The sequence below is a fragment of the Ascaphus truei genome, chromosome 16 (genome assembly GCF_040206685.1).
Source record: "Ascaphus truei isolate aAscTru1 chromosome 16, aAscTru1.hap1, whole genome shotgun sequence".
NCBI lineage: Eukaryota > Metazoa > Chordata > Amphibia > Anura > Ascaphidae > Ascaphus > Ascaphus truei.
This window is the reverse complement of record NC_134498.1, coordinates 35415150-35436520: the sequence shown is the minus strand read 5'-3', so window position 1 is coordinate 35436520 and position 21371 is coordinate 35415150. Positions and strand designations below refer to the sequence as shown.

The 21371-nt window shown below is 43.4% G+C and overlaps 1 protein-coding gene across 3 annotated transcripts in view; it reads right to left on the bottom strand.

Annotated features, from left to right (window-relative positions):
• DOCK11 (dedicator of cytokinesis 11) overlaps positions 1 to 21371 on the bottom strand; it is a 233020-nt gene that overhangs the window by 104629 nt on the left and 107020 nt on the right. For all 3 annotated transcript variants that reach the window (XM_075573152.1, XM_075573151.1, XM_075573153.1), the window contains 7 exons: positions 20129 to 20307; positions 15719 to 15835; positions 14578 to 14653; positions 12649 to 12752; positions 10594 to 10705; positions 8828 to 8894; positions 6915 to 6962 (listed from right to left, as the gene is read on the bottom strand). In XM_075573152.1, the coding sequence (XP_075429267.1) occupies positions 6915 to 6962; positions 8828 to 8894; positions 10594 to 10705; positions 12649 to 12752; positions 14578 to 14653; positions 15719 to 15835; positions 20129 to 20307 (703 nt within the window). The remainder of the gene's footprint in view (positions 1 to 6914; positions 6963 to 8827; positions 8895 to 10593; positions 10706 to 12648; positions 12753 to 14577; positions 14654 to 15718; positions 15836 to 20128; positions 20308 to 21371) is intronic.

The window sequence follows — 21371 nt, the reverse complement described above, 5'->3', positions numbered from 1 at the left end:
GTAAATACGGTACTAATGATAAAAGTTCATTCTAATCCAATATTACATGTAAGGAATTTAAAGTTCAAAAATGTATCGCCCATATTAGCAGTTAGGGAGTATATATGCTGGTATGTCCGTGCGGACTCCTGTATACAGGCCGTACAACTAGGCAATTAAAAATTAGGAGGATTCAAGAACATGTGAGAAATATTAAAAATGGGGTTAAATCATTTAGTGTATCCGAATACTTTCAAATTAAGTACAACCAAAACCCTGACTGTCTGGTATTTCTTTGGTTATAGACACAATTGGTCCTTACTGGAGATGTGGTAATAGGTTTACCAAACTGTCAAAAAAAAAACAAAAAAAAAAAGTGATTGGATTAGCACCCTTAGAACATTAACCCCGTATGGATTGAATGTAGATACTGTATAGACCTGAGCTGTTTTTTATATGTTAGTTTCCTGCTCACCTAGGACATTAGTACTGTCATTTGTATTATTTACTTTTATTGTCTTTTATAGTTATGCATTCTGAATTATCATTAAGGCTATTCAGACCATTTGGTCCGTATATACCATATGATATGAGTATTTGCTCAATTGTAGGGCTCCTATTATATTGATCACAATGTATTTTTAACATTTGTAATCTTATGGTCATTGTGGTCATTAAATGTGTTTTTGATATTATGTTCGTTATCGGTGGGACATCTGTTGATTGGCATAGATACTATAAGGAAACAGTATTGAACCTTTTCTGTTTTTCTTCCTTTTTAGAAGGTATTTACCCACCTAATAGTTATCTGTTTATGTAGGGTTAATTGTGTGTAGTTTCATGCATTTTCTGTCTTTGCATGTTTATTTATAAAATATTTTACCAGGAAGTAATACATTGAGAGTTACCTCTCGTTTTCAAGTATGTCCTGGGTATGTCCTCAAGTATGTTGAACTGGATGATCACATACTCTCTACCTGTCAATAGGTTGGACTATACAGGGTCTGTAATGAATGTTTGTTTGGAGTGTCTCAATTAACATTTGGAATATATATATATATATATATATATATATATATATATATATATATATATATATACACTGTATTGTGAGAGAAACCAGGGAATTGTAATACATTCAATATACAGTATAGGGCTACCAGGACACTGGACAGCTTCTATCCTGTTTAGGCTGGAAAGTGCAGCCCCAGAATGGATGTCCTCCATCCCACAGTTTTGCAGGTGCTGGAACTGAGGGATGAGAGATCAAGACCAGAGTTTGTCTGCTGCCTGATTTCTGTTACCTGTCCAGCTAGTTAGAAAACAGGTGTTTAAAGCTGGTTTCCTGGTTCCTCTTCCCTCTCCAAGAGCCTGGGGGCAGGAAGGCTGCCAGCAAGCAGAAAGGGGAGAACCTTTCCCCCTAAAAGTGTAAATCATTTGTGTTCTCTTTTAGATTCTGAAGTTGCTACCTTGTTTGTTGGAAGTGGGCAAGTCCCCAACCCTAGCCAGGGTGATCATGTGTTTACTTATTGCTCAGTTGAACAGGGTTTTAGTTTTGTACTGGTTTCCAAAGTGTTGCAGCCCCAGTACCTGGGACCGAATAAACTAGGCAAAAGCCTGCTTAAAGGAACATTGCATGCCGTCTCATTGATCTTCTAACCCTTATAGACCGTGTTCTAGTCGGACCGGAGAGACGGTGGAGCCTGCTGAGGAAGGCGTTTGTCACATATGGTGGAGAATGCAGGCAGGACACTAAACAGTGTGCGGGTAAAAGAACTTAAAAATATATATATATTTTTTTCTTTTGGTAAAACAAGATGGACGACGTGGTGAGTGTGTTGGTATGCAATGGTGCCCCCCAGCAAGAAATGAATGCAACCCATTGACAGCTGATGATTGACCCAGCAAGACACGAATGAGACAAATCGCTTGCTGGGAGAGGAGCAACAACATTTCACCCAGGTCATACAGCAGGAGCTCTGGGTCCTAAGAGAGGCGATTGCTAAAGTCCAAGTAGAGGCAGCCCCAGACCCGAAGTTGACCAGGGCAATTCACTTCCTTCAGAAGATGGGGCCCTCTGCATGTTGAGGTCATGGAAAGAGTGGGAGAAGTCAATTACAAGGTGAGACAGCCTGATAGGAGGAAACCTGAACAAATTTACTATGTAAACCTACTTAAGCCCTGGAAAGATAGGGAGGTCTTATTAACCCTATAAATCCCAGGTCTGTCAGAGTAAAAAAAACTGACCCAGAGGTTCGCATAGCTGAAACCCTGTCCATTCATCAGAAACGAGAGGTCCAGAACCCAGTGAAAAGAAACAAAGAAGCCTTCTCTACAAAGCCAGGTAGAACTCAGGTAATTTAACATGAACTAGTCTCTGAACCCGGGATCTGAGTTAACCTTAAACCTTACCAAATCCCAGAAGCCAAAAGAGAGGCTATACGTTTAGAGGTTAACATATTTTTTTAAACGTGGTGTAATGGAGAAATCCCAAAGTGGGTGGAACAGCCCTATAGTTTTAGTCCCAAAACCTGATGCTACAACAAGGTTTTGCAAAGACAACCGCAAACTAAATGCGGTGTCAAAATTTGATACTTATCCTATGCTAGGGTTGACGAACTGGTAGAGAGACTGGGCAAGACCCGATATCTGCACACCTGGATGGTGGTAATTCATAGTGAAAATTGGTAATCACACCTTCCAAAGGTCCAAGCTGTGCTAGATTCAGTTTGATCTGCTAGATTAACCGCTAACCCCGCTAAATGCATTATTGGTCTGGAGGAGGCCAAGTATCTAGAGGTTTATTTAAACTACAAACAGTCAAAGTAGAGGCGATACAAAATTGACCAAGGTCAGTTACAGAGAAACAAGTAAGGACCTTTTTTGGATTAATTGGCTACTATAGAAGTTTCATTCACAATTTTGCAACTAAGGCAACCCCACTAACCAACCTCACAAAAGCAAGAGGGCCGCTAATGGTAAAGTGGTCCCCCGAAACATAACAGGCATTTAGAAGCCTGAAAGAAGCTCTCTGTGTCCAACCAGTGTTGGTCACACTTGGCTTCTCTAAAGAGTTTTTGGTCCAAACCGATGCATCTGAGGTGGGGCTGTACTCTCCCAGGAATCCCAGGGTGAGGAGCACCCCATCCTTTATTTAAGTAGGAAACTAAATCCCAAGGAGAAAAATTACCCCATAGTCGAGTGTCTCACAATAAAACGGGCTGTGGAGTCCCTCAAATACTATGTATTGGGGAGAAAATTACGGTAGGTCACAGATCATGCACCCCTCACGTGGATGTGTCAAAACAGAGAGAAAAATGCTAGGGTGACCAGGTGGTTTCCAAGACTACAATCCTTTAATTTTTCTGTGGAACACAGGTCAGGGCTGAAACATGGCGATGCTGGCGGGTTGTCAAGGATGCACTCCCTGATATCCATGCTCGCTCACCCCTCTAGGTCTGAGTTGGGGGCGGATATGTGACAAACTATGGAATTGTAATGGCTACCAGGATACTGGACAGCTTCTATCCTGTATAGGCTGGAAAGGGCAGCCACAGAATGAATGTCCTCCATCCCACAGTTTTGCAGGTGCTGGAACTGAGGGATGAGGGATCCAGACCGGAGATTGTCTGCTGCCTGATTTCTGTCACCTGTCCTGCTAATTAGAAAACAGGTATTTAAATCTGGTTTCCTGGTTCCTCTTCCCTCTCCAAGAGCCTGGAGGCAGGAAGGCTGCCAGCAAGCAGAAAGGGGAGAACCTTTCCTCTTAAAACCATAAATCATTTGTGTACTCTTTTTGATTCTGAAGTTGCTACCTTGTTTGTTGGAAGCAGGCAAGCGGCCCAACCCTAGTCAGGGTGATCCTGTTTAGCCATTGCTCAATTGAGCAGGATTTTTGTTTTGTACTGTACTTGTTTCCAAAGTGTTGCAGTTCCAGTGTCTGGGACTGAATAAAATTGGCAAAAGCAGCCTGCTTAAAGGAACATTGCATTCCGTCTCATCGATCTTTTAACCCTAAAAGACCATGTTCTAGTGGGCCCGGATAGACGGCGGAGCCACCTGAGGAAGCCGTTTGTCACAATATATGTGTGTGTGTGTATGTGTGTGTATGTGTGTATATATATACAGTGGTTGACAAATCACCAAAAAATCTACTCGCCACACAAAAAAATATACTCGCCACCTAGTACCAAACGTGTGCTGCTTGGGCCAATATTTACTCGCCCGGGGGTTAAATCCACTCGCCCGGGGCGAGCAAATGTATAGGTTTGTCGAACACTGTATATATATATATATACACATACACACACACATACATATACATATATATACACAAAACAGAGGATAAATTTAAATTGGACTGCGCCTCCAATTGTTCAGCAATATGGTAAAATATAAATGCCCATGTCAAGAATACCTGTTATGAATAAGGAAAATATACATCTAGTTTAAACTGTCTCAATTACAGAAATAATGCACATGGACAATTAGAAAATAACCAGAAAATCAATATGATTGGATGAAAACTAAGATCTATGCTAAACAATGTAGTGCTTCTGATATGCTTAATCAAGTGTGTGGATTAAAAAATATATATATGACAAAATAAAATAATCAAGAATAAATAAAAAACCATGAAAAAATGTGTCCGATGTCACTGGGATACTAGCAGCAGACCACCAAGTAGCTATGTGTACTTTATCGGAAATAAGGCCTAAACATCTGACTGTGGCTGAGGGATGTAATCCTTGGACTGCTTTCAGGAATTTTCCAGAGAAGCCCATATTTAGCCTCTCGAAAGGCGTTTTCGGCATCTAGGGATAGGAGCAAGAGAGGCATTGCAGCTGTGTTGGCTGCGTGGGTTAGATATACAATACGGATACAATACAATACAATCCAGCTGCTTGTCTTGTGGGTATAAAGCCAAACTGGTCACGATGGAGTAAGTATGGCATGAACTCGTTCAAACGGTTGGCTAATATTTTGGCGAATAGCTTTAGGTCAGTGTTTATAAGGGAAATGCGTCGGTAACATGCACATTTTGTGGGATCTTTTCCTTTTTGAGAATCACCACAATGTTAGTGCAGAACATTGTATCGGGGATAGGTTCACCATCTAAAAACATATTAAGTAAGGTTGCGAAATGTTTTAATTGTACATATTGGAGAAACTGTCAGGCACCAGTGATTTTAAGATTTTTCAGTACTTTAATTGCTAAAGCTATTTCTTCATCGGAGATTCGTTAGTTAAGTTTCATAATGTTCTGGCTTTAATTTGACGAGGTGGCATGAGTGTAGGAAATTAGTGCGTTTTAGGTGAGGAGGTATAATTGAGATTAATGGTGTGGACTTCTCCTTGTATACCTAACCCCTTTAGCTTTCTGGCTAGCATGGTATGGGCTTTATTCCCTCTCTCATAGAATTTTTGAGATGTCCATCTCATGGCTTGCTCAGCATTATTTGCCAGACATAGGTTAAATTCTCCCTTTGTGCGGAAAATCTTGGCCAGGACCTCGACCGATTGGGCCATTTTTATGTCTGTGTTCTAAATTTGTTAGTTCTTGAATTTTTGGGGATTCTAGTTATTTTCCTGTGAGAAATTACTCCAAGTTAAGGTGCCTCTTATGACATCTTTGTGAGCCTCCCACAATATGGGACAGGAGACTTCTGGTGAACAAAGGTCTTTCTCTGGGGGTATCAAGACTTCAGGGACACATACAAGAGATTTGTTTCGCCTCCATTGGCTTGCCATCCTTGGGGCAGCTTTGTTTATAATTGTGATGCCTATCATCGCATGATCCAACCAGGTAATACAGTGGGTGACTGAGCCACTTGTGCTGAAGCTGGGATATCCTTAAAACATGACCTGTTGGGGAGTCTTGAGAACTGGAATTGAGCACCTCTGCATTACACTACCCATTGGTAACCATGTAATAATTATCCAATGGACCCATCTTGGTGTTTAGATGCTCTCAATCATAATAGAGTAGAAGAAATATAGTACCAGGTTTCCAATCCAGAGGTGGCTGCATGAATGATGGGATAGAAAGCTTATATGTAAATAAACAACAACACCCGGAGGGACAGTTTGGTAGTATCATGCTGCCAGGGGAGTATAGAGATGACAAACAATTCTAGCAGAATTTCTGCCTATAGTTGTCATTCATTAAGGGTAACTGAAGAAATGGACCCATTTTATTGTGTAGCCAAATTAGAAAAGCAAACATCCAACTTAACCAATTAGATATAATTACCTAAAATGCAGATCGAAAGATCCTGCTTCCCAGGGTTCACTAAATGGCTGCCTTTCAGTTGCAATCAATCCTTCAGTGAGTGTACCTCAGCAGCTACAATGTATCCTTATTACGAAGGTAACATTATCTATTGTTACAGTTTGGAGCTCAAACTGCTGGGAATGTTGGCAACAAATTATCACAAAGGGGAAAGTGTTACAAATATCTTGCACTGCTGGGGACGTGTACTAAAACATGCCATAGAGATGAAAGGATACTCAGTATATTAAAACTCATAAAAATGGCATTAACAGTTGAATTACATTTTTTTTAAATGTTGTACATACTGTATTATCTAATACTAGAGAACTGATTTCTTTAAAAGAAGAAAACAAACAAACACATGCAAGATATTTCATGAATTGCTCCTTTAAATCACCTTGAGTTCTCTTTCCAGATAAGTCCATATTGGGAGTTAACAGCATCTTTTTAGCACTGCTGATTTTATTATGTTACATTGCAAAGAGAGCATGTGTACAAAAGTAAGATGATAGTACATCTCCACTGGCCCCTAGCAATTCCTTACTCAATGCAACTGCATTACTGTAACTCTTTCACGTAGAGGGACTTGTGCATTGGACTTAGGCAGTTGCCAATTAGTCAATTGATTACAGATCAGAATAAACACGGACATTATTAATACCTTGCAATGTTTCGTTTTCCTGCATATCTGAAGTGAAATAAGCAAACCCTGCAAAGAAACAGGAATACTTGGTTCATATAACATAAAGTACAATTTCCACAGTTAATTAATCAAGTCGGCTTTTACCATATTTAAAGCTCATTCTGTGCAATCCATTTCATATCTCCAAAAGGACATTAGTTAGCAGCAGTGCTAATGCCTGCAGTCTTTCTATAGCATAAGCCCCATCATTGCCGGAGAGCCCAGCAATGCATCGATTTACAATGGGTTACAGGTCCCTCTGGCAGCAAAGGGTTAATGATACATTCACACGTATCAAAGTAGCACTACATGCTGCATTGTTTGCCCCTGTTCTATTTTTTTTTTGCTATAGGTTTGAAGCAGGGGGTCTCCAGAGTGGGACCCCTATAATATCAGCTGCGGGGATCCCCTGCTTCCAGAGATACTTACCTCTGGTGCTGGTATCTCTGTGCAGTTTAAAGGGCCTGCTCACGCAGGCCAATAGGAAGCCGCAAGGGATGACATCATGGGAGAAGGAGCGGCTCAGTGAGTAAAGACACTGGCTGGCACTGAGTTTGAAGCAGGGGAACCTGGTTCAGTTCCCGGTGTCGGCGCATTGTGACCTTGGGCAAGTCACCTTGTCTCCAAGGGCCTCAGGCACCAAAAACATAGATGGTAAGCTCTACAGGACAGGGACTGTGTCTGCAAAAATGTCTCTGTAAAGCACTATGTAAAAATAGCAGCAAATTATTATTAATTATTATAATAACGGCTTCCTATTGGGAAACGTAAGCGCTACCATTATGTTAGGCACAAAATCTCCTTTGCTGCAGCCCCCTATGGAGGTATCTCTGGTAGCAGGGAGCTGAAATTAAGGGGGTTCAGCTCCGGAGACCCCTTGCTTCAACCCTATACAGTAGCAAAAAAATAAATAAAAAAGCTAACAATGCAACACATAGTTCTGCTTTAATGCGGCAGTCCTGGTTTGGTTTATTTTCATTGATTTTTTTACTGGATTAGTACCAGGGCTATTTTTTAACCCTGGCGACCTCCAAGAGGTGGAGGAAGTGTGTGATGGGGGGGTGGTGGGGTGGGATAGAGAGGCAGTGGGTTATATGGGGGGGGGGGAGGCAGTGGGTACCATGGGGGGGACAGTACCCCTGGAAGCATTGCGTGTCAGTTGGAACTCCTCCCTACCAGAACATGCATCTTTTTCTTGTTCGAATGTGTATTATCAAGATCAGCAGTGTGTGCTGCCTCGGGCCAAGCAATGGATTGTATCATTCATCAAGTGGTAGTCTTAGGGGTGCTGGTATGTTTTACATGTGCAGTTGTTCTAGCTAGGCCACAACTTAAACCAGCTTTCCAAAGGTTTGCTTTTTTTATTGTGATAATCTCTTGGTGCCTTTCACACGCCTCCTTAAATCAGCAATACATGCTACATCACAGGATTGAAGCAGGGGGTTTCTGAAGCTGAACTGTGTCAATTTTAGTTCCAGGGACCCCCTGCTTCCAAGGATACTTACCTCCGTAGGGGGTGCCGGTATCTCTGCACAGTTTAAATGTTCCAGTGACACTGTCCAATAGGAAGCCACAGCGGATGCTGTCACAGCTTCCTATTGGCCCGCGTGACGCGGGACATTTAAACACCACCATTATGTTAGGCACACAGTTTATCTGACTGCATAGATACCGGCACCCCCTACAAAGATAAATATCTCTCGCAGCAGGGCAACCCCGGTGTGGATATTAACACAGTTTTGCTCCAAGCACCCCCTGCGTCAATCCTGTAATTAAAAAAAGCAATCCTCCTTTATACAATATCCACTTAATTTGACATAAATGCGACATATGCAAATAAAGAATACTTAGTCCAAGTAACAAGCAGAGAACACCTTCTTCCTGATACTTACTCTAGAAGTGTGAGAAAGTTTAGAAGTTCCTGGGGAGAAAGTTTGTTCCAGTAGCTGATCAGTGAATCTAAAATAACATCAAATCATTGTTTGTAATATTGTTTTTCTCATATAGCACGGACAGTGTACATAGATCTGTAAATAAAATATAACAGGCACGAGTCTCTGCTCCAAAGAGCTTACAATCTAATTGCGTTGCTTAACTAAGGCACAGGGAGATAAAAGTCTCTTGCCCAAGTTCAAAGGCACGGTTATACAACCCCTGCTTCAACCACGTATTTAACAAAACAGGTAGTTAAAAATGTCAAAAATACATATTACACTCTCCCAATTGTTCCTTGGGTTGTCTGTGCATGTTCAGTTTGTTACATGTATGTCATCAATGTGCACAAGCATGCAAAACAGTGATGGACAATCTGTAGCCCAATGGATATATCCTCTTAAGGCAGCAATAATCGATTACAAACAAGGTAGGGACACTTGTTGTTGTTCTTAATGGCCACAGAGAAACTGGATCTAAGTGAGGCTGCCCTAGAGATGGTGGGAGGCTTGTGTATTGTGTTGTGCCTGCTGTCATCACTCAAAAATCTCTCTAACAAGACCTGATTAGGTGACCTACCTTTCCTTCCTACGCTGGGATTGATGTGGGGGCATTGCACCCCGATCCAGCGTTAACGGCCATTGACTTGAATGGCACTTAACGTGGGCTGGGGTGCGAAACCCCACATCTCCGCTTAGTGAATCCTGGCTTTATCCCCGCGCTTCTCACATCTGTCTCGGTACATCTCCAGCCCACATGGCTACTAAACTGAGACAACGAGGTTAGAGACACAAGATGTTTCTCAAGGACATTTTGCTGTCGAATGTCATCTAGAGATTTTAAAGGTGCATTCCCAAAGAGACTTATTTTTTGGGGGGGGGGGAGGGGCGCTAGCTGTGTTCCCTAAATAAATCTAACAATGCTAATAGCAAAAGTTTTTGAACGCTTTCATTTTTGTGTGAAATTGAGAAGTTGAATTTTTTGGGGAGCCTCTAAATGGGGAAGTGTTTGCCATTCAGGCCGGAATTTCCTCCTGTAACCATGTGACAATGCGTCATCATGGTGCCACGACGTCACATGAAGCCGCCTCGCCATGACAATGCGACGAAGCAGGAGGGGATGCCGTTCTGGAGAAGGTACAGCAAGAGGCCCCTGCCAAAACCCCAATGCACCGAGCCCCGCAGAACTCCCAGCCGCCCATGTGTTTTCTGAGAACAAGTGTCTTAAAGAACCTTGTTTCAAAGTGAACTGGCCTCAAGCACAGGTGAAAGGGGGATTCCGGCAAACCGCACAGGGCTGTGCTAGATTTCTCACACAGCTTCTGATTCGTTCAAATCTTTGTGTCTGGTTATAGCCACCAACAGCTGCACGTTGCAAAGCCAGTATAACGATTCTCACTCTAATGAGCCCCAAAAGGTCGAAACAGCTGTCTGTGAGTTCATAGGTTTGCTGGCTGTGCACTTCTTAAACCCAGGCTGTGCTGAAAAGCTGTGTAATACGGCAGGCATACTGTAAGTGTATAGGGGACCATGTTAAAATGGATAAGAAGCAAAAAGTGACATTGTGTGCTCATTTCCATGTCATTACCCAGAATCCCTGAATGCAGTGGTAGCATTGTAATGCTAAGAAATAAATGCGGAAAGGCCAGTTTGTGGACCTGTCAGACATGTGAATGTGCTCACACGTGGTATGTTTATTTGCTGAATCATTTCAAAAGAAGGCTTACCTTCTGAAATCACTTTGACTATGTACAGATAACAGATAAGAAGGCTTTTAATCTCGTATGGATCCAGTCTGCTGTAATGGGACACACTGCTCCTAGTGGAACTTCTTCGCATCTGCAGGGCAAAAATAATGACCTCTTAGCCAGGTATACAGGAGTAGTAATGAAATGAAGTAACTTCTTACTGCATTCATGTGTAACATCTTATGTGTGCCTTATAAGGCCAAGTTCAGGGTGCTTACTACACGACGTGCGTGCACTTACGTGCGCGCGCACGATCGGAACAATGACATGGTTTTCAATGAACCATGTCAGGTTGCTATTTTTTGTGGCGGCAAAGTACAGCGTTGTCGCTGCTACATTTTGCCGTTACAATGGAAATTGTTTTTTTTTGGGGGGAGCGGCAGTTGCGTCACGTGACATGTTGGCCACGCCCCCAAACGCCGCAACCCGACTCCTGCAGCCTGAACACAGATAGCAGGGCTGCAGGAGCGTGAGGTGGGGGCGCAGCCACAGCACGCACCCTAAACTCGGCCTAAGTTTTCTAATTTAGGACAGAAACTCTAAACAGAATGACAGTATGTGTATGTAACTTGCTAGATTTGTAATTGTCTCTATGCTCCCACTGTAAAGACTGTGTGCATGGTTTATAAAAAAAAAACAAATAATGCAGGAGGCACTGTTTTTGAAGTTATACAACAGTTCTTAAAAAAAAAAACACATATGCCCTGACAATGTTATTTTATATCAATATATAGTGTATATAGTGCTCCTGAATTTTAAAGGGGGTTAAAGGGTGAAGGTGTAAATAACATGGATGTATTTCTGCCTCTGATGTCCTATAACAGAATATGAAGTTGCTTTTCACAATATATATGCAGATATTTATTAGGCAGTTCTAATCCACAAAATATGTTGCGACGCATTACACCCCATTCAAATAAATGGGTCTGTCATGACAATATCATGAGATATTATGTATTTTAAGCAAATCGCTTGCTTCAGGGGTTAATGTGGATACAGTTTTATTTTAAAAACACAAAGAAACGTGTTATGGCCTGTTAAACCCTTGGCCAGGCCTGGTTTTATTATTGATCGAGTCTAGAAATAAGAACAGATGTTTTGCCAGAGATGGGAGTAAATTATGGTTCGCCCGAAACTAACGTAAACAGGATACTGTTTAAAGGTACGTTCAAAGCATTCCTGGACGTGTTCTACGGAGTGTCAAGGGGCGTGACTATCCCATACCATCCAAAAGATATGTAATATGGCATTATGGACTAAAATGTTGATATCTGCATTCATGGCAGAGACGAGTGCAATGAGGCCAGACACGTGAGGTCTATCTGGTAATGGGGGACAGATATCCATTTGTCGCTCAAATTTTGGGACAAAGCAGTCATAAGTCTCGTTACGTCCGCCATGAGCACCTGAATCTATTGATGTGACTCATGTGTGTCTGAGGATTAGCGAAGGGAAGTTATGAGTGCATTTATATACGGAGGCAAACATTACAACGTCGTTTGGTAGAAGTTTTTTTCCCTCTGTCGTAAAACCATCAATCTCGCAGTTGATTTACGACAGGGATGGGATTATGTTGTTTCAATGGGGAAAATAAATAGTACATAAGACTTAGCAAGGTATTATGAGAAGCAGATTTCCATAGAGGGGTGTTTGGACCAAACACGTGATTTCTCATTCCTTTGCCAGTGACCTGTCTGGGAGAAAATCCTGACATATGGTAACAATGTATAGGGTTTTATGTTTTATGTTTATGTCTCTTATAGCACGGGTGCTCAAATCCAACCCTCAAGCCTCCCCAGCAGGGCAGGTTTTCATGATATCCCAGCTTCAGCACAGGCCTTCAACTGAGCCTCTAATTGAGCCCCTGTGCTGAAACAGGGACTGATTGCACCACCTGTGCTGAAGCTGGGATATTCTGGAAACCTGGCCTCTTGAAGTGGGGCTTGAGGACTGGGGTTGAGCGTCCCTGTCTCATAGCATAGCAACGCTTAGTAAGTAGGATCCATAAAGATGTTTCGGTGGTTTGACGATTACATTTTCCCCGTTCATGCTTTGCTCTGTTGTCCCTTCCGCAGAGATCGATCCACGCGAGTCCTCTCGTTTCATCACATATCCATTCGCAAAGGATGAGCAGTAACCTGAGAAGAAAAAGGCCAATAAAACAACAGCATTAATGATTCGAGTAAAGGAAAATGGTTGGGTATATAAATATAAATGTACGCTCAATCTAGTGTAATAGGTAAGTACAGTGGTGGGTGCAACCGCAGAGGGAACTTTAGAACAGTAAAGGTGTACTAGAGCAGTTTGCCTGGGAAGAAATCCTATATGCGGTGCACACCCCACAGGAGAGTCAAATGATAGTATTTATAATTAGCTTTCAATCAAAACAATGGTACCTGATTATTATTGTACATAAATAGGAAAAGGTCCACAATGTGACCAACATATAAACACACCAAGAACTGAAAAGTTAACCCCTGCGGGTATGTTCATTCAGTGCTGGTCTAGATTTCTTCAGCAGGATGATGGCGGAAGTCCAGAGGGCAGGGTTCAGGGAACAGAGTCAAATGCTGTAAACCACTTAATGCTAATTAACCAGATTAGTGTTTTCTACCTGGAAATGCTGTAAAGCTTTATAATGCGGCAAAGTGTGTGAGTGTCCTGTTCCCGGCAACCTTACAGTAGCAAAATAAGAGTCCTCCCCATCAGGACAGAGTTGGGGCAACCGAGGAGAGTGCTCCACAGAGACTCTAGGGAGGCTGCAGAGCTCAGAGGTTAGGAAGCTGCGAGTAACCTACAAGGAGATACAGCTAGGACAGTGTTTTTCAACCAGGTTTCCTGTAATTTAATCTGATCTCAGATGCGCTATTAGAGAGGGTTGGGGGTTTCTCGGAATTTCACATAGGGTTCCTTAACCAAAAAAAGGTTGGAAACCACTGAGCTAGGAGATCGCTCCAACTTCACCGCAGTATCCTTTTCAGCACATATGAGTTACACCAACCCTTTTGCGAAGTAACCGGCCTTCACCGATAACACCAGCATACAGATATATGAGCTCCAACACAGTGCCGGCACCAACAGTGGCCCATTAGGTATTATAGAGACCACCGGGACCAAACCAGAGCCATTAAAGGACAATTTCGCAGCCAGGTACCTTATATCTCCCCCTCTGCAAGTGTACTAATTGTGTTCAGGATCCTTCCAGTACAGGGGTCCCTGTATGTTGATATTGTGTTTCATGTACATAACATACAGTTATCCCAAATGATACGTGTCACTCTGAAGATGTCTGACCTAAGCCAGGCCTACTACTGACTGCTCAATACCTACCGCACACACGGGAGGCGGACTATCATAGTATCATAGTACTGTATCGCTACACTAAGATATATAGAAAAGTAAAGAAAGGTAACACAATATTATTACATCATTAAAGCAACAATCCCTCCTCCGCTTCCCGTTACAAGTCAGAGGACCCCCTGACCCGAGATATTTTTGTTTGAATGTGCAGGTTAAAAATAGAAATTCAGTATGGCTACCCCAGGGTCACCCAGTACAGGGTTACAATGTTGTCTCGCTATCATCTTGTGGGTTTCTGGCAAACGCCGGAGTGAGACTATTCCAGCTTAGGCAATTAGTTTGCAATAAAAATTGCATATATTTAAAATAAAAAAAAAAAAAAGCGATTTTTTTAAGCTGCTCTCTTTAGTCTCTTTAATACGTTGCAGTATCGCGTTAACTGCAACTAATTTAAATGGCAGGTTAACACGGGGCATTTGACACATTTGTTGGGAGTATTTTGCTACCTGTTTTCTCAGTGTACATCTTGTATGTGTAGCTGCAGTGGGAACTCGCGGGACGGGCTATTTACCCTGCGAACGGGTTTAACTTCATTACCTGGTGCGCGAGTTTCCTTTGCCATTGAGCAGCGCCGGTGAATCCCACAGATAGAACATTGTTTACCTGTGTCTTTGTCCATGATCAAGCTTGATCTATTGGGAGACGTAGAGAAGCTGTATAGGAACGCGTCTCTGGAAGCCTGGGGGAACGGTAGGAAGTGTCACCCTTATGTAGTTTCATCAGTTAAACACAACACAAATGTATGCAACCAACATTGGACTGTATGGTCACAATTAAAGTGGCAAACCAAGCCATTTTCCCCCCTGTTTCTCCCCCCCCTCCCTCCCCGTTGGATTGAAGTAGGGGGGTCTTCAGGGCTGATCTCCGTTAATTTCAGCTCTGGGGACCCCCTTCTTCCGGAGATACATACCTCTGTAAGGGGGTGGCGGTAGCCACTCCGCTCGGCTACCAGGATTTACATTATGGCGGAGTTTCAAAGCTCCCGCGCCCGGCGGGCCAATGGGAAGCTGTGACATCATCAGGTTGGGATTACTACCGGCCCGCCTGACGCGGGAGCTTTAAACTTTAAAACCCAGCTCGCCCAGCCGGAGCGGCTACCAGCACCTACTGCGGAGGTAAGTATCTCCGGAAGCAGGGGGTCCCTGGAGCCGAAACGAGTGGGTTCAGCTCCGGTGACCTCTTGCTTCGAACTGGTGTTAAAAATAATAAAAACATTTAAATCAGCATTGCTCATTTAAGAGGACATCAGCAAAAGCTCCTAATCCATTCCTAAAAGATAAATCAACAAGGGTCCACACATGAAGTTTTATATATATATATATATATATATATATGGGCTCTATTCAACAAGCCTCTAAATGCTTAATAGATGTATCCATCCTTAACTCCCGTGTATTGTGAGGGAGGCTAATGATTATTAACAATGGTTTTGGAGCATTAGTACATAAAGTACATAAATATTAAAGACATTGTAACCTTGGAAAGGCTGCCAGCAATGCTGATTAGCAAAGCAGTTTATGCTGGATAATCATGTTCAATATTTCTAATAAATAAAATAAAAACTAAGTACAGGGGGAAGTTTTCAATGAGGTGTCATGGGTCGCAAAAAGAAAAGTGAAGACTATTTGTAAGATATTTTTGATTTCGGACTGAATGAGTAGGACTGGAGATGTATTCTAAAGGGTTTTTTTTGTTTTTTTTTAGCAGCAAAGGGATTTGGCGTTAGAACATGAAAAAGACTCACAGAATTCGACATGGCTGCGCAGTGATAAAGTGTATCCTTGCCGGCAAACCGCGACACGTTTTCCAGCACCATGCCCAGCAGCGGAAGGTAGAGCTGAGAGATTTTAGCCTGCTGGTTCTGCAACACAATGCATAGATAACAAGATCATTACACAGGCATACCCCGCATTAACGTGCGCAATGGGACCGGAGCATGTATGTAATACAGGCATACCCCGCATTAACGCGCGCAATGGGACCGGAGCATGTATGTAATACAGGCATACCCCGCATTAACGTGCGCAATGGGACCGGCGCATGTATGTAATACAGGCATACTCCGCATTAACGTGCGCAATGGGACTGGAGCATGTATGTAACACAGGCATACCCCGCATTAACGTGCGCAATGGGACCGGAGCGTGTATGTAATACAGGCATACCCCGCATTAACGTGCGCAATGGGACCGGAGCATGTATGTAATACAGGCATACCCCGCATTAACGTGCGCAATGGGACCGGAGCATGTATGTAACACAGGCATACCCCGCATTAACGTGCGCAATGGGACCGGAGCATGTATGTAACACAGGCATACCCCGCATTAACGTACGCAGTGGGACCGGAGCATGTATGTAATACAGGCATACCCCGCATTAACGTGCGCAATGGGACCGGAGCATGTATGTAATACAGGCATACCCCGCATTAACGTGCGCAATGGGACCGGAGCATGTATGTAATACAGGCATACCCCGCATTAACGTGCGCAATGGGACCGGAGCATGTATGTAATACAGGCATACCCCGCATTAACGTGCGCAATGGGACCGGAGCATGTATGTAATACAGGCATACCCCGCATTAACGTGCGCAATGGGACCGGCGCATGTATGTAATACAGGCATACCCCGCATTAACGTGCGCAATGGGACCGGAGCATGTATGTAATACAGGCATACCCCGCATTAACGTGCGCAATGGGACCGGAGCATGTATGTAATACAGGCATACCCCGCATTAACGTGCGCAATGGGACCGGCGCATGTATGTAATACAGGCATACCCCGCATTAACGTGCGCAATGGGACCGGAGCATGTATGTAATACAGGCATACCCCGCATTAACGTGCGCAATGGGACCGGAGCATGTATGTAACACAGGCATACCCCGCATTAACGTGCGCAATGGGACCGGAGCATGTATGTAACACAGGCATACCCCGCATTAACGTGCGCAATGGGACCGGAGCATGTATGTAACACAGGCATACCCCGCATTAACGTGCGCAATGGGACCGGAGCATGTATGTAACACAGGCATACCCCGCATTAACGTGCGCAATGGGACCGGAGCATGTATGTAATACAGGCATACCCCGCATTAACGTGCGCAATGGGACCGGAGCATGTATGTAATACAGGCATACCCCGCATTAACGTACGCAGTGGGACCGGAGCATGTATGTAACACAGGCATACCCCGCATTAACGTGCGCAATGGGACCGGAGCATGTATGTAACACAGGCATACCCCGCATTAACGTGCGCAATGGGACCGGAGCATGTATGTAACACAGGCATACCCCGCATTAACGTGCGCAATGGGACCGGAGCATGTATGTAACACAGGCATACCCCGCATTAACGTGCGCAATGGGACCGGAGCATGTATGTAACACAGGCATACCCCGCATTAACGTGCGCAATGGGACCGGAGCATGTATGTAACACAGGCATACCCCGCATTAACGTGCGCAATGGGACCGGAGCATGTATGCAACACAGGCATACCCCGCATTAACGTGCGCAATGGGACCGGAGCATGTATGTAATACAGGCATACCCTGCATTAACGTACACAATGGGACCGGAGCATGTATGTAATACTGTACCATCTTCACGCTGCTGCGGTGCTTAGTCGGCTTTGAACAATGCACAGACAGACCATGTATTATTATTATTATATATTATTATTATATATTAGCCCTTACCTTCACTAGGGACAAATGCAAATCCCACTTGTGAGCACATTCACATGTCTCAGACAGGCCTGCCTTTCCCCATTATCTCCCAGCATACAGTGCTTCCACTGCAGCCAGGGATTCTGGGTTTACGAGTGGAGGATATTGAAACATATCCTATTCCCGGGTTTACGAGTGAAGGAGTATATTATCCGTTTTTTAATATTTTCACTGATTTGATTTATGGTCTTGTTTTGCACATTAGACCACTGTGTTTATATATTTGCACTTATTGATCATTTGATCACCGATATTATTCATTATATCACTTATCACTTTGTTGAATACGTTTTCTATATTTATTTGATTACTATATCACTTAAGCACACCTACGTGTTGAGCGCCACGCTCCTTTTCTGTATACGATTTATTTCTCAGCAAGAGGTCAGGAAAAAAGCAGGAAGTCTCCTTTTATTAATCTGTGTGTAAAAATGGCTTAACAAACACACAGATACCCAGCAAGCTCTCAGAAACCCCCCCAAAATTATATATATATATATATATATATATATATATATATATATATATATATATACAGTATATAAGTGTCAAAAGGAGTGCTACTGGGCGTGGCTAATTGTATAAAACAAGAAACAAAGAAGTCCAGAGCAACATCCAATGTGACAAAAATACACAGTGAAATACCTATATATCTCTTGATAAAAGGGTAATTTAGTTAACCCTTTGGCCAAAGCGTGTAAGTCTGTGTGTTTGTTAACTTTGTCCAGCAGGTGTCGGCTGTTTTGGAGGTTAGTAGCTCCTCCCACCCAGGGTTTAAAGCTTCCCCCCCCACTGTCCAGGTAAGCAGGTTTACTTTTCATGCAGCTGGTTGCGACAGGTTCAATGCCAGGACCATCCTTCCTCTAATTATAGAGGTAAATAAGGATTTTAATCAGTTAGTGTTAGGACCTGCGATATTATGGTCATGCCTTGAAAGTGGCTCGCAGGCTTATACGCTTTGGCCAAAGGGTTAACTAAATGACCCCTTTTTCAAGAGATATATAGGCATTTCACTGTGTATTTTGTCACATTGGATGTTCCTCTGGACTTCTTTGTTTCTTGTAAAAATGGCTTCACTGATAAAGGATTGTACATTTTCTGTGCATGTGCGTTTCTGGGGATAACGAGTAGAAATGATTCCTGCAATTAATAAATTAACGATGAATGATGGAAAGCAAAGAAGGGTGGGCCGCCGTGCTGATCCTTTCTTCCAAGTAGTAACAAATGCATAGGGAGTAGGGGGTATGATACCTTTTTATTGGACCAACAAGTAGTTGATATGTTACAAGCTTTCGAACCTCTCAGGGTCCTTCATCAGGTTTTACTCGATGGGTCCTCCTCTCTGGGTCCTATCCAATGGGTCCTCCTCTGTGGGTCCTATCCAATGGGTCCTCCTCTCTGGGTCCTATCCAATGGGTTCTCCTCTCTGGGTCCTATCCAATGGGTCCTCCTCTCTGGGTCCTATCCAATGGGTCCTCCTCTCTGGTCCTATCCAATGGGTCCTCCTCTCTGGGTCCTATCCAATGGGTCCTCCTCTCTGGGTCCTATCCAATGGGTCCTCCTCTCTGGGTCCTATCCAATGGGTCCTCCTCTCTGGGTCCTATCCAATGGGTCCTCCTCTCTGGGTCCTATCCAATGGGTCCTCCTCTCTGGGTCCTAACCAATGGGTCCTCCTCTCTGGGTCCTAACCAATGGGTCCTCCTCTCTGGGTCCTAACCAATGGGTCCTCCTCTGTGGGTCCTATCCAATGGGTCCTCCTCTCTGGGTCCTATCCAATGGGTCCTCCTCTCTGGGTCCTATCCAATGGGTCCTCCTCTCTGGGTCCTATCCAATGGGTCCTCCTCTCTGAGTCCTATCCAATGGGTCCTCCTCTCTGGGTCCTATCCAATGGGTCCTCCTCTCTGGGTCCTATCCAATGGGTCCTCCTCTCTGGGTCCTATCCAATGGGTCCTCCTCTCTGGGTCCTATCCAATGGGTCCTCCTCTCTGGGTCTTATCCAATGGGTCCTCCTCTCTGGGTCCTATCCAATGGGTCCTCCTCTCTGGGTCCTATCCAATGGGTCCTCCTCTGTGGGTCCTATCCAATGGGTCCTCCTCTCTGGGTCCTATCCAATGGGTCCTCCTCTCTGGGTCCTAACCAATGGGTCCTCCTCTCTGGGTCCTAACCAATGGGTCCTCCTCTGTGGGTCCTAACCAATGGGTCCTCCTTTGTGGGTCCTAACCAATGGGTCCTCCTCTGGTACTATCTGATGAAGGACCCTGGGAGTTTCGAAATCTTGTAACATATCAACTACTTGTTGGTCCAACAAAAGGTATCATCCCACCTACTCCCTGTCCCTCCTCTGTTATTGTCTACGTTGTGTGTATATAAAAGGTTATCTTGACATCCCACCTTGTACAATCATTACCTTGTGTTGATACCGGTTATCGAAAGCATGCTTGATTAATAGCTGCTTTAAAGTCGAGATGGCAATGAATCGGATGTCAACATTTTCTTGTATAGCCTGTGTAACTTCTCTCAACAGGAGGCCGACCAGAAAGTGATGCGTGCAATAGTCGTCGGACAAACTGCATTCCAGATTCACATCTGTATGCCAAAAGAAAACAGAAAATCAATGCATTTGCCAGCCTCCAGAACTGCCGTGATTTGTATACTGCCTAAAAACAGTGTGAGTATCTGTGCAGCTATTCTATCAATTAGAATTTGATTCAGATTATAATACAGAGGTGGGCAAGTACACTCCTCAAGGACCAGCAACAGGTTGGGTTTTCAAGATATCCTTGCTTCAGCACCAGTGGCTCATTCAGTGGCCGTCTTCGACTGAGCCACCTGTGCTGAAGCTGGGATATCCAGAATACCTGACCTTTTGGTGGCCCTTGAGGACTGGAGTTGCCCACCCCTGGTGTAATATAAAATGACGTATTTTTGACACAGGTCATCTAACGATGGTATCATGTCAATCTGTAGTGCTGCTGATTTCTCTGGCGCCTGGGTGAGGGGAGGTGGAATTGTTCCAATGTCTAAATCATAATATGAATAATTAACACGCAGAAAACAAACTGCCATTCTTACGTTTCCCGAAATAAATATTAGCTACTTGGCCATCACAAAAAGCGCTTTCAGGCTGCGCGCCAAAGAATAAAATGTTCTGTGAATTTACATTTGACCACTGCGTGGTTCTGAAGGCAATTTCTTCTGCGATATGCCCAGCTAGGTCCTAGTCACCTACTATATATAAAAGTAAGCATGGGTTAACCACTTCTGCTTTCAATGAGCAATCAATGCAATATCCTACGTGTTTTAAAAAAAAAAAAATATATATGTTCAGTTGTATTGGATAATTACATATTACTTTTTTTTTTTTTAATTCTATGCAGATTTTAGCCTACTTTCCCTTCAGTGCAAGATCATTGCAACACTTTCATGTTTGTGATAATTTGTTGCCAATGTTCCCAGCAGTTTGAGCTGCACACTGTAACAATAGATAATGTTACCTTGGTAATATAAGAATACATTGTAGCTGCTGAGTTACACTGACTGAAGGATTGATTGTTACTGAAAGGCAGCCATTAAGTGAACCCTGGGAAGCAGGATTTTGATCAATCACGGTAGAACTAATTGATCAGCATCTTAGGTAATGTGTTTTTTTT